The sequence below is a fragment of the Sylvia atricapilla genome, chromosome 2 (assembly GCF_009819655.1).
Source record: "Sylvia atricapilla isolate bSylAtr1 chromosome 2, bSylAtr1.pri, whole genome shotgun sequence".
Taxonomy (NCBI): Eukaryota; Metazoa; Chordata; class Aves; order Passeriformes; family Sylviidae; genus Sylvia; species Sylvia atricapilla.
In genome coordinates this window covers 98,075,600-98,089,141 of record NC_089141.1, presented here as the reverse complement: position 1 = coordinate 98,089,141, position 13,542 = coordinate 98,075,600, and the positions used below count along the sequence as shown (strand labels likewise).

Here is a 13,542-nt window from a genome sequence, read left to right as displayed (position 1 = left end):
CCCTAGGGGACTATACCCAAACTGGTGAGTTCTTACAGCCCCCTGTGATGGGCTTTGCAGAATGTTGTTACCTGACTGAATGCCCACTTGCACAACACAGCCCCAGAAAATGAGTGAACTAACACTGTGCTTACCAACAGAGCAGCATTCACATCCTCCTGCTGCCAGTGCAATAGCCAGGACCACCAAGACACTGCATAGACTTCAAATGCTCTCCCATGAAACTCCACACAGTCAAAACCCCCCACAGTAACTAACAGCCTCTGGAAACAGGGACAAACTGAGATTTTGAAGGTAAACAACAAAAAGAAATTAGTTACAGCAGGGAATCACCGACAAAATACAAAGGTAATTTAAAACTCCTGCTCCTGCCCTGAAACGAATCCCCCGCCACTGCCCCTGCTGCCCCTCATCTCCATGTTGTTTTTATTTTTTTTTTCCTTTTATATAATGTCTGATCTTTTACACAGGAAAGCAGAACAATGAAGTTCAGAAGAGGGTACAAAAATTCCTTGCTAGGAAAAAAGAGTATCTGCTCTTTTGGAACACAAATTGCTAATTTTTAGGATTACAAACTTTACTGTCACTTAATTGTCTGTAAAAGCCAAAACTAACTGCCAATCTACAATGAGGGAAAGAAAAACGAAATCTTACATCTTGACACTTCATGTAATCAAATCTTATTTTGTGAATTTTCTAAGTTCTAAAATGCCCCAGTTTTATAAACTGAGTTTCCTACAGTGTGAAAAAGTTTATTTTGTTTCTTCTCCTGATTTGGGTATCAAATCATGTTACTCTGTAACTTTAGTGCATCTTAAGTACCAAACTTTCTAGTGAAACACCTTTCCAAGGGCTCTCATACAAAATCTGAAACTACTAACAAATGAAAGCTTTGAAAATGCTGGGGGAAAATACTCTGTGATGATGGAAACGATATTCTCAAAGAAAACTACAAATTGACTGTAGTCCATTTCAAGTTAAAAACTGCTACTGTCACTTTGCCCCCCCTCCCTTTTATATACATATATATTTCAATTTTCTTTGTGATGTTTAAACAATAGGCAATTTTACCAAGATCCATATATATGTATATATATTAGCACTGTGTGGACTTGTATCCTGTATGCCAGTATCATGTCTATGTGATTAGGTCAGGCATTCTGTGTGAAAAGCCATTATCACCTGTTTTACCTTTGTCTGACAGGTACCACCATCACTTCTGTTCCACAGCAGACTATGGGTCATCACCATATTGACCCTTCCCATATTAACTATCTGCAGACTAACAAGAAAGCAAAATCTTCAGGAGATGCAGCTATTTTTAAAGGACTAAACAATCAAGACTACGTATTTCCTCATATTTATTTTTTAACTGTATTTTTCTAAAACATATTAAAATAGAAAAGATGTTCATCTGATTCATACAAAGAAAATACCAATAATAAAATAAGTAATAAAATACTGAAAATATATGAAAGCACCAAAACATTAAAATATTCATATTGGCAAAGACTCTAAGAATATATTTCTGGCAATTTTACAGTAAAGTGCTATTCAATCCAAATTAAGGAATTGGAATTTTAATAGCTTGGTTATTATTATCTTAAGGTTACAAATTACTTTGTTACTTTTCTCACTAAGACAACAACCCATTTTGTTGGAAGCAAAGCATTTGAATTGCATGCACATAAAAATAACCCAAGTAACAGCTTCATTATAAGCAGTTAACAATATAAATTGCCAAATCATTAGCAATACAAAATGCTGAGAAACAAAATAGGCAGAAATGAGATTAGTGAAAAATTAAGAAAAAGCAGACGTGGTAAACCATTGTATAAATTAAGAGAGGACAGAAGACTGTGCACCAAACATTTCTGTAGCCTTGCTTTTTACATGGCATTTTTTTTAGTTATCCTATTGCTGGCTTTATTAGTTAATCTGTTTATTGTTTAAACTGCCCTTTTCTATTTCCTAGAAATAATCCTACATCACCAACACACTGTAAGCAAAAAGACAGAAGCAGAGCATGACCTTTATTTTTCCTTAATAATCACTTCTCATCTATTGAAGTCAGCAGACAAAACTAATAAATCTGTTACAAAGCCAATTTGTAGCAAAAACTAATTCAAGTAACATAATTATTTTAAATTTTTAAATCTCTTGAAGAGTGAAAACTTTAAATGTATGAAAGATACCATCAGTCTCCTTTTAAGATTTTATCATTTTAATATACATATTTACAGCAATGAGTACAAAGAATCCTTGTTAGCAAAGTTCTTTCTAGCTTCATGCACCATTTCCACAACAATTTCTGTGAAATGGCAGATATAATACTTTTATGTTGCCTTCAAGTGTATTTAATCTTCCTGATTTGACTTGCTTTTCTCATAATTTCATATGTAATTTAACCATATTGCACAACTCAGAGTAAGTTCTTACACTGACTATTTAATAGCCTTTTTATGAACCAATAATAGGCCATCACAGTAAAGAAGTCAGCTCCCACATTCCTTCTGTAATTTGAATACAAGTTGCTCTCCAAAAAAAAAAACCCAAGAATAGGAATAGTGTCTTGTCTTGTACGTATGTTACTTGGTAATAACTTTTCATTTAGAAGAAGCACAAAAATAAGGAATTTAACCAATGAGAGCAATGAGACTGAATTATCAAAATAATTACTATCACAGACTATACACAGACTATACAAAAAAATCCACCTGTACTACATAATTTCTGTAAATCTTCCTGGATGAACTCAGAATACACTAAGCTGACTGCTTGCATCTTCTATAGGAGTGATTCAGAATGTAAGAATGAATAGGATGAAAAAAAATAAATACTGTATTTAAAGTAGTTGAACAGAGGAAAAAAAAGCACAACAGTCTTAAATAATGTTGTATTTGGTTTCCTCTTTCCAGCTCAGTAATCTTTATTGAGTTGTACAGTGAAAATAGGTCCTAGCTTTAACATCTTCCTCAAGCCCTATTGAAAGCGTCAACTTAGACGATAATTTCAGTAATCTTGTTTGCTGGTCATTCATTTCTTCTATCTTTTTTTTTTTTTTTTTTTCCCCAGGAAACCGTTCCTTGTTCATTGCTGTAGGCTCACAAACCTCATTTTGGCAGTTCCAGAATCCAAGTGCAGCACTGCAATCTTTTTGACTCCAACGAACCATGATAGGCAGCAGCACATCCAGGGCACAGCAATTCTTTTTAGCTTCTCTGGCCATAGGCCAGGTAGAAGCAGAAGGCAGCAACAGTAACTGATAGCAGTGATAAAGCAACTGACAGCTGCTGGAACCAGAGGCAGCGATTCATCTGCTCCTCAAGTCTCCTATTAATCTGCAGTAAATGAGTTAGCTGCAAATAGAACAGTTTCATTAAGTCAGAATTACTGCACTTGAAAGGACTTGGCAATTTTGAGCTATTTTGGCAATAAGAATAATCACAGAAAAGAAAAGAAAAAGCCTTCTCTCAGTGGTCTGTCAGCAACACCTTTTCTATCACTGCCTACTTCAGGAATCTGTTCCACTAAAGGAGCTTTAAATCTTAACTTATGGATAACCAATATAGTCTGCATCAAGCAGGTGACATCTTTACACTCAGAAGCAAAAGATACCACAGATGCTCATTGATATGCCAGATCTGTATCCACACAAGAAGAATGAGCAAACTGCATTGAAAATTTAATGATTATTAAATCATTATCATTGAACAAAATAATTAAATCACTATCACTGATGTAGTTACTTTCAATTGCTGAGATGTTCAAGTAGCATAATTTACAAAATACCAAAAAGGCTCAGTAAAAATTCTTTTTTATCTCTATCATATTCTATCATTTAGCTGAATATTCAGCACAAAGGAATATATTACTACCTGTATATGTAAATCTTCATTAGTTTTTGCTGGAATATTAAATGCATTGTCTTTTAATGTCAGAGAAGAGGGCTTACTACTTTCTATGACGTGACACCTGAGCCTGTAAAAAGGAAACAAGAACACATACCAAAAATCACAAATTTAATGCAACATTGTAAAATTAAGAGTAAACAATCCATCTTAAGTGGATAAAGTCCCTGCACTTTTAAAAATTAAGAGACAATAATTATAATTACACTACATTTAGTCTAGGTTTATCTAAAGTAAAGGTCGGGTTTGCATTCATCAGTGACTAATGTACACAGCACACTTGCAATCAAATAACTTCTCTCTATTGTTTCTGGTTCTTTTTTTAAAAAACCCAAAGAAATTGCACCACTTATGCAATGAAGCTTAAGGTCATTCACATGATGTAGATTTTATTCAAAAGGGAAGTAAGGGATAAGCACTTGAAGCGAAAACAGAACAAGATTTAGGCATCAAGACTCACAAAATAGTTTTTACACAGTAGTTTCGGCCATGAGGGGGAAAAGGCAGCTTCAAAAAAAAAAAACAAACCACAGAAAAACCTCAAGAACAATCTAAGGCAAAAAACCAATAAAAACTGCAGGGAAGGTTTCCTAGACATGTTCAGTGATACCACTCAATGTGACTGGATGAGAGAGAAGAGCAAGAGCTGCAGTTAAAAAAGTGTATGGGGAAATTTATTTTTCTAGATTACTTTTCCACCACTAAATATCGAAAATACACATATGAACATGTGATAGATTTTACAGAAACTTTCTACAAAATTCTAATTTTCCCTAGTAGAAAGGGAACATTTTTAATATTGTCTAAAAAATAGCTTTACATTTTCTACGTCTGCTTTCGACTGCTTCCTTTTAGAAAACTCAAGCAACACATTTTTATTAAAAAACAAAACCCTTATTATCCATGTGTATTGTCACATGCATTCATGTTTTTTTCACTTAACTCTTAATCAGCATGAGAATAAGAAAAAAAGAAGAGCATGTCCAGAATGTCACTTTTATACATTAAACCCACATCCAATCAGTCAAAACAGAGCAAAAGTCTCAGTTTTCTGAGACATACCACAAAAGTGAGTTTGGAGAATCCTTCATTGATTATGATCACAGAAATGCTAAAAGTTAGCTAAAATAATAAGAAAGATAAAAAAACCCAAACCCCTGTTACCAGAAAACCATATGTTTACCTATGTTCCATCACTTTGGTCCTAGGCACTTCCTTCCAAAACTGAGTCAGTTCTGGCCCACCTGCTCCAGAAGACTGGTCCATTTCTGCTGCCATTATAAGGAAACGATCCTGCAAAGAAGCTGCAAAACCTGCCCTCAAGGAAGACAAAAAAGAAAAGAAAAGCAACAGTGTGCTTAGATAAAATCACAATATTACAAGGAAGATAGAAGTATTTTGCACAAAAGTGACTTAAAATGAGAACTTGTTTATTGCAGAACACCGGACACTGACTTACTAGAAATAAAAATAAGGAAATCATTCTCCAAAGCTCAAGAATTCTAATTACGGTTTCCACAAAGTTATGTAGGGTCATATTAAACAGAATCAGTTTCATCTGAATAGCTCAAAGACAACCTAAAATTTTGTAAGGAATGTATTCTCCAGGAAATTCCCCAGTCCTTGTAACAATTTAGGAAACTGATTTACCTGATTTACTGCAGATAAACTCCCCCTGTAATAATGAACCAGCAAGACAATTGCCACTCAGACCTTTTAGTTTTTAAGACCAGAAACAAAATGGGCTGCAGACAACAGCTGATTATGCCTGGGTGGAGCAGTAAATCAGAACAGGCAGTTACTCAAATCCTTTCTGACATCTATGTTTCTTTTACAAATGGTACCATTCTCATACAAGGGTCAAGCAGGCATGGGCATCAGTCAGTCCTACACACCAGCAAGCACATACAACCATCAGTGTCTAGAGCATGTCCAGTAATGCAACTTGCCCAGATTTCTTACAAACTCTATTTTACATTTTTACTTACCACCATGAAGAGAAACTATTATATCTAATGATGTGCCAGGTTCACAGCTGCTGTTACTAGGTTTAACCCTGTATTTTTCAGGTGCAGTTGTTCTCACCTACAAACAAGAAATATGAAGGATACAGTAAGTGCATGCACAAACTACAACTGCTTCATAACTTCCCTCATTCTGTAAAAACTAAATCCCCAAAAGCTTGACTATTAGGACAAGTCACTGAAATACATCATTTTGTAGGCATAATGAGACTCTTGCATATTCCTTTTCTTCCCTCTCAACTGTGTTTATCTTTGGTTTTCCTGCATTTGCCATTTTTATTTTGCATACATATTTAAAACCAGCCAAAACGATGTCATAATAAATATGAAAATATGAAAACTTTAAGTTATTTTAATGTGCAGAGAATGTAAAAGATGGGAAAAACCCCACAAAGATGCAAGTAAACTCCATATTTCTGAAGCAAATATAACTACTAATTCTGTTGATGATGACGTTTGCAGATAGATCTGCTTCATTTTGGAGTATTACTAACTTGTTTCCAGTCAATATTTTAAAAGAAACATCCTAAAAAGATGACTTTTCAATGTTCAAGCCTTACTTTTTCAAGAAGTATTACTTTCACTAAAAAACTAGCCACCACCTTAGCTCCTTTTTAGTCAGTGCAAAGACTTGTAATACTAATTATCCCTTTTGAGGTGGTACATCATAGGCATAAATCCAGCCAGATTTCTTTGATCTGCCTCAAACATCACTACACAACAAAAAACTTTGTCTGCAAAATGGATTTAATAGTATGCTTCCTCCTTACAGAAAAGAAGAAAAAGTTACACAGTTAGTAAACCAGGTCACAAATAAAACACTTACTTTAAAAGCCACCACATTTTTAGTGACATTTGTGAGAACTATCAAACATTTTTTCTCTCCAGTTTCTTTGGATCCAAAATATAGCTCTTCTGCTGGGCTGATAGGAAATTTTAAAAAGAATTAGTTTCTTCAGATTATCTTTACAATAGATCATAGAAAAAAACTTGACACACCTCCAGGAAAACAAAATACTTTCTACCCTGCAGCTACGGTCAGCATAAACAGATTTTCATCAAAAAGAGCTATGAAAAGAAAAAGCAGGAATTTTATAGTGAAGCTCAGGGTTGACTCATGACAAGCAGAACTGGCTGCCTCAGCTGATTACTGCCCTTGACTTCAGCCACCTGTAACAGCAGGAACAGCCAACAGACACAAGAGTCAGCTGCTGTATCTTTGGGCAGTGCGTTCAGGGAAAGCATCCCTGACTTTAATTTACGCTTATGTTAAGGAATATGCGGTGTCACAGAGGGAGTAATTTCCACCTCAAACATCTATCCTTGTCATGGAGATAGTGCACACATAAGAGAAGGCAGATATCCACAACTGGCAATCATTTCAACCATGACAGCTGAATTCACTTGTACTTATGAGTCAGTCTTCACATACTCGTGGCACCACATGCATAAATAAAATTATCACTTGTTTTTAATATTCTTGTGCAATTAAAAGTCATGCATGAGATATTTAAACCACTTCAAACTAACACAAATCGTTTTGGATAAGCATTCAAATGAACACTAGTAGGTCAAAGGCATGCTCATATAATACAGGTTGAACAGAAACTTGAGTAGCAAGAACTTTTGTTTCATTATGTCACATGAGGAGCACGCAAAGAACTACTCTTCTACTCCGTACATCTGAACTGCATAACCACTTTCAAAATGTGATTTTTTTTGCCTATGTCCTCTTTTTGAAATGCCAATTTCATGTTAGTTTGACCTCCTCCCCAAAAGACTTCCTTTTATAGTACCAATCCTTCCTTCTTTTCCCACTTAAACTAGTGTATGAGCTGAGAAGAAAAGCCCTTGGTGCTGTGTGTAGGCAAAGTGTGAACGCCCCTGCCGGAAGCAGATTCCAGTGGTGACTCTGATGTAGGGCTGCTCATGTTTTACAATGCTTTAGACAGGACACATGACAAGACTACTTCTTTTGTGGTAGGGAGAAGGAAGTGCGCCAAATAAGGTAGAAACCAAAAAAGTGATAGGTTTAAAAGGGCTTCATAGGGTAATCTTCTCCTCCTCTCAGTATTCTTTCATTTTCAAATTGTCAATTTAAACAACCAGTGCTAGGGGGAAGCGAAGGATTGTAGCTACAGTATAGTTTAGCTACCTTAATATTTTACTACTGCAGCTGTGTTTAACAGTGATTGCAAGATGAACCATAAATGAAACAAGGTAACATTAATCAGCCTCAAAACAAGCCACAAATATGATCAAGGGAAGGAATATTCTGTCAGAGCCTGATCTTTCTTGTTCTACCAACTATGGCCATTGAGCAAAGAAAAAAAAAAGCTTGGGAGCACAGCTGTATGGCTCTTGTCTATGAAATCAAGGCCCACAGCACTGGGGGTAGGTGGCATGTATCTATGAGGAGGCAGGATAGTTTAAACAAACAGGCAAGCTTTTTAATTTTTACAGATGCAGGAATTTCTTTACTCTGATGTGTGTGACATAACCAGAGTGTACTAGAAATTCTCATACCACAACACATCACGAGCTGCTCTTCCACCAGACAGTGCAAGGAAACTGCTGCTTTTTGTCTCACCAAACAAATTCATTTATTGAGGAGGAAAGTGAGAGGCAGCCTTTCATTGTAAGGTATACAAGGGAAATACAATTGTGGTCTAAACAAGGGAGGCAGCTGACTCATGAGCATGACTGAAAATACAGGAAACAAAAGAGCACAAGGAGCCAGCCTTGGTCCATGATTTTATGGTGCCAGAGCTGCAGTGCCTGAGCTGTGTGCTTAGGCTCCAGGCTGCTCCCTTCACAGGAGAAAGCTGGGAGGCAAGCAAGGATGCAAATTCAACATGGTGGCAGAGCTTATGGTCTCTGTGAGAGGTGCCTACAACTGATTATGAATGGCACTTTTGGTTCAATCACCTTCAGTTCAATGTCCTGAGAATCAGTGGAAGAAAATGAAAACTAGTTCTGGCCTCTACAGAGGGAAATTTTAAGGAAAAATTAAAAAGCATTAATGCACTCAGGATTTTACTTTAAAAACAAAACAAAACAAACAGCAAGGACAATGGAGAAACCAGCACTTTATTTTCCATTGACAGCAAGACTACAAATATTAACACCTCTATACTTGACTAAGTTTACTCTTCCATGTGTTGCAGTCTATAAAAGTTACTTCAATAACAGCTTGAAGTATTTTCAGAAGGAAAAAAGGAAGTTTCTGGGGGTGTCAGGGGTGTTTCTGCCTCTTTGGATTTTTTTTTATTGCCTGCTTATGATGTGTGCCCCTTTCCTTTCTAATTAAAAAGTGGTTGGAAAAACACATCTAGCGTTTGTGATTGTCACAGAAAACATTCAATATTTCTTTACGATCACACTTTTATTCTGCAGTCTCTGCCTTTGTCCTGCCATACAAGAAACTAAGGTTTCAGCAGAGGTTTTTCATTTCAAAATTAGGAAGAATTTACACATACAAAATGTATTTATGCTAATGAGCATGTCATTATTCAAATTCATTCCAGCACTTAAAAAGTTAGCTAAGAAATTACCTAAAAATAAGATATTTTCTTCATTCATCTAATAGCAAACTGAAAGTGAAAATATAAGTTAACATCTAAATCAAATTCTAAACAAGCATCTTAACCCAAAAGACAGTGAAAAGAAAAAGTAATATTGGATAAATGATTTCTTTATTCTAGTTTAATGATAAAAATAACTGCAAGATGTGGCATTCTTGGATGACAAAACCTTCTGAGTAGATATATCATTATAGAGCCCTTTGAACACAGAATAAATTGGACCTATTCAGTTCAAGAAGGAAGCTATTATTGTAGACATTTATGCCATCATAAGCCAAAAGATTTTAAGCAAGATTTAACAGTGAAAACTGTCTTTAAAAAACGTTGGTCTTTCTTGAGCCAGTGAAATCAATGTCAAAGCACTGCTCTCATTAGAGGTAAGGACAGGTTTAACTTAGATGGTTTCTCAATATAAACAAAACACTTGTACAATTCTATGGAAGATACACCTATTTGTACAAAAAGCATACCATTCTTTGATGACACCAAAAGATTCACTAAACTTGTAAAACCAGAAAGACTCTTTGAACTTTGTAAAAATCCTTTTTTAAAAGTTGCTTATAATTTGTTTTCCTCAAACAGTCTGAAAAAAGTTTATTTTGAAAACCAACTACTTCAGTATTTAAGTGTCCAAGGCACATTGTAATATGAAAATTAAAGAAAATTATTATTACCTGATATGTAATAAAGGTCCTTTAAAAGTGGTTAATGCTTTCTTTGCATTTTTTGGTTTGACCTCTGTTTTGTCAGTTTCCTCTGATTTGGAAATTTGTTCTATAGAATTCATCTGAGTAAAAATGATAGTTATAATGATTAACTAAAAACCTGGATTACGTGTTACAGAATCATGCAGGTATTTCAAAGAATATGATGATGCTTATTTCAACAGTTGACACACTACAGATCAAGCTTTATATATATTCATTCCCTGAAGGTGCTTGAACAGTCCACTGAATAAAATGATTTACTATAGAAGTTTTGTAACACATTAAGCATGTATGAAATAAAACTGCTTTGGTTTTTTTCCCACATATTTTCCTGCTGCTCAGGTCAGGATTTTAAAACTCCAGACACACTAAGTTACAGCACTTCAAACATCTAGGATTATAAAGCACTGGTATTATTCATCCATTGCAAATTAAAATTAAAACAGATGCCCCAATACAATCACTGTACCACTGTAACTGAAAACACAGTACCAATTCCACACTTCATTGCATTGCAGGGTAGCTAAACATTTCTTCATTGCTCTTAGATGAAACTCTGAAGTATTGCAGAACATTAAAGAAACAGTGCTGATTGAACTGGTGCTTTCAAAACTGCAGGTACATCTCAGGTTCTGAGGGCTTTCTTCTACAACGTTAGGAAAATACATGCAAAACAGGGCAGGTGCTGGGGGAGTATAAAAGACTGAAAATATTAGTGACATCATGATCCCATTTCAGCTGGCTGAGGAGTTTGCTTAGCCTCCTTTTTAGTCCATTTTTAATACAGAGAAAAGACATGAAGAGAATTCAGTTCATGCAAATTTGAAGCATGGGAGTGAAAGGAATACAAAATTTTATATGAAATACAGGCTGTATAAAAAGAACCCATACAGCAGCTTGTTTTTATAATTATATAAAAGGGGTAGAAAAAGGTTAGTGTGCAAACACGCTGCACTAGTTGTATGTTAGGCTTTGTTCTACATAAACTACCAGAAAAAAATATTACTATAGAACACAAAAGTGGAAACACCTACAGGACAGACACTTACTAACCAAGTTTATCACTCATGATTCCCTGCACTGAAAAAAATTGAATAGCACCTTGGTTACAGTGAATAAAAGTGAAAACAATTATATGCCTTATGGCATTTCAAGAGTAAAAAAAGTAAAAAATCCTGAAATACCTTAAGTAGAAAGCTAAATCACCCAAGCAAATTAAAAGCCAAACAATGAGGCTTATTAAGCACCAAAGGCAACTCACTCATTGAGCAGAAATTTTCCATGTTTCTGTATATGAGAATCATAGCCTGCAAAATGCGCCCCAGGCAAAACAAGCTACTGAGTCTAACCATGCTTATGTAATGCTTCCTTTTGACCTTAAGATAAGTTTTGTTTTTTTTTTTAAAGCTGGCCAAGTTGCAAATAACAGCTGGACTACTTAGTGAGCTGCACATTTCAAATTATTCTGACAAACCTGAAAACCAGTTTCATAAATGAAGCTGCATTCTACTCCATGAAATGGAAGTTTTGCAAGTAATGTTCCAAAGTTAATGATGGTAATAAAGTACTGATTGTCAAAATTTTTTTCTACTATTTTCAAGAGCAATATCCCCAGTTACTATCACTGCATATTCCTAAATATCCCTTCATATGAATTTGTGTAAAACAATGCCTTTATTTTTGGATAAACACCACAGGGGAAGATTATGTTGCAAAACACGATTGATGGAGTAGGAATACAATTTCTCCTGAGAATAAATGAAAACATTCATATGTTGAGATTTTATCAATAATTTAAGAAAGCAAATTAACATCCAGTAGTGCATAAATATTTAACTTAATATTTTTTCATGTACATACTGATTTAAGCATCAGAGAAAACTAGATCTATTTCAAAATGGTCACCACTAAATACATCAAAAGACAACCTCTGAAAACAAAATACAGAAACCTTTTTCATTTTACTGTACAATTTACAATATTCCAAGAAATAGACTAAATACTTGGCCCACATTTTATGCATTCTGAAGCATTAAACTTGTCTTAACAGACCAAGAGTCAAGGTTGAAACTGCTACTATAATTTTTCAGTTTTCCTGTGCTCTTTTGCTAAATTAGAAGACAGGAAAACTTCTAAAAAAACACAAAAAAAAGCCTCTTGTCCCATTTTTTTAACCATCTAACTGGTCTTGCCTAAATCTTCACTTAGATACCTTTTTTTGATTAACGTTTTGTGCTTCATTCAGCTCCCCAGCCTCCTTAGTGTCTGCATCTATCTCTTCTTTACTTTCATGCTCATCTTCACTTGTAATGGGCCCATTTTCACATAAAGGAGTTTGAAAATCATCATCAACCAATGGAGGATAACTGTACTTGAAAGAATCCTGAAAGAGAAGATTTATAAAAGATGAATTATTTGAGAGAATTAGAAGTGCCTTCTCCAGGGTTTTTTAAAATGGAAATACTGTCATTTTTTCTTGTTTCAGATTATTTTTAAGTTTCATTTATCCATTTCAAGTTGCACTCCTGTACAGAAAGCTGACATCAAGAGTTTCTATTTTATCATCAATAGACCAATAAACACAGTCATCTAATGAAGCCAGTAAACTAACTTTTATTTATATTCACAACAGAACTGCATAACCTGGTCTATCAAGGATCAGCATTCAGAGTCTTATTGCTGAAGTTGTCTCCTTAGTTCTTAAAAATGTGGTTTAAAACTTATGACAGTTATTTCTAAAAATATTTCAAAAGTGATGAAAAGCATCAGTTGTTCCTTGTATGTTGGTTTCATAATGACCAGTTTTAAAAAAGGAAATAAACTCCAAAAACCATAAAACAGCCCCAAATAATCCCATAAATTTAACATAATGTGTGGACCTTTAGCATACCCTGCAATTCAGACCTCTAGTCTTTGGAATGCCAAATCAATTCAAAGATCATATTTAAGACATCTGAGTAATGCAGCAGCAGAATACTTAAGTTCTCAATGACTCTACAATAAAGGTAACTTTTCATTGGAAGATCAGTAAAAACCAATTTTTGCTAACTAGAAATTTTCTTAACATTCTCTAAATCATTTTAGACCATGTAATGTTAGAGGCAGTGTTTGCATGGAGATCTCTGCTCCTACTGCATTTTCAAGCAGTTTTAAGCATCAAGTAAACTGAAATAGTCTGTCAGCTTTTCCAATGGAGGAAAATAACATGGCTTTGACTCCTGCGAGGCAGAATGAACCAACGCCCCTGCTTCCCAAATGATGCCTCCCTCAGCAGGGAGTTACAGAAAGGTGTTTCAAGAGAGCCCTCCATAAGCAA

General features: G+C 35.0%; 1 protein-coding gene across 2 annotated transcripts in view; it reads right to left on the bottom strand.

Moving 5' to 3' along the window:
• Positions 1–2,889: 2,889 nt before the first annotated feature.
• MOSPD2 (motile sperm domain containing 2) overlaps positions 2,890–13,542 on the bottom strand; it is a 31,028-nt gene continuing 20,375 nt past the window's right edge. For both annotated transcript variants that reach the window (XM_066313893.1, XM_066313894.1), the window contains exons 9-15: positions 12,439–12,609; positions 10,194–10,306; positions 6,762–6,858; positions 5,900–5,996; positions 5,095–5,224; positions 3,879–3,981; positions 2,890–3,359 (exon numbers count right to left, since the gene is read on the bottom strand). In XM_066313893.1, the coding sequence (XP_066169990.1) occupies positions 3,213–3,359; positions 3,879–3,981; positions 5,095–5,224; positions 5,900–5,996; positions 6,762–6,858; positions 10,194–10,306; positions 12,439–12,609 (858 nt within the window). In that variant the 3' untranslated portion in view covers positions 2,890–3,212. The remainder of the gene's footprint in view (positions 3,360–3,878; positions 3,982–5,094; positions 5,225–5,899; positions 5,997–6,761; positions 6,859–10,193; positions 10,307–12,438; positions 12,610–13,542) is intronic.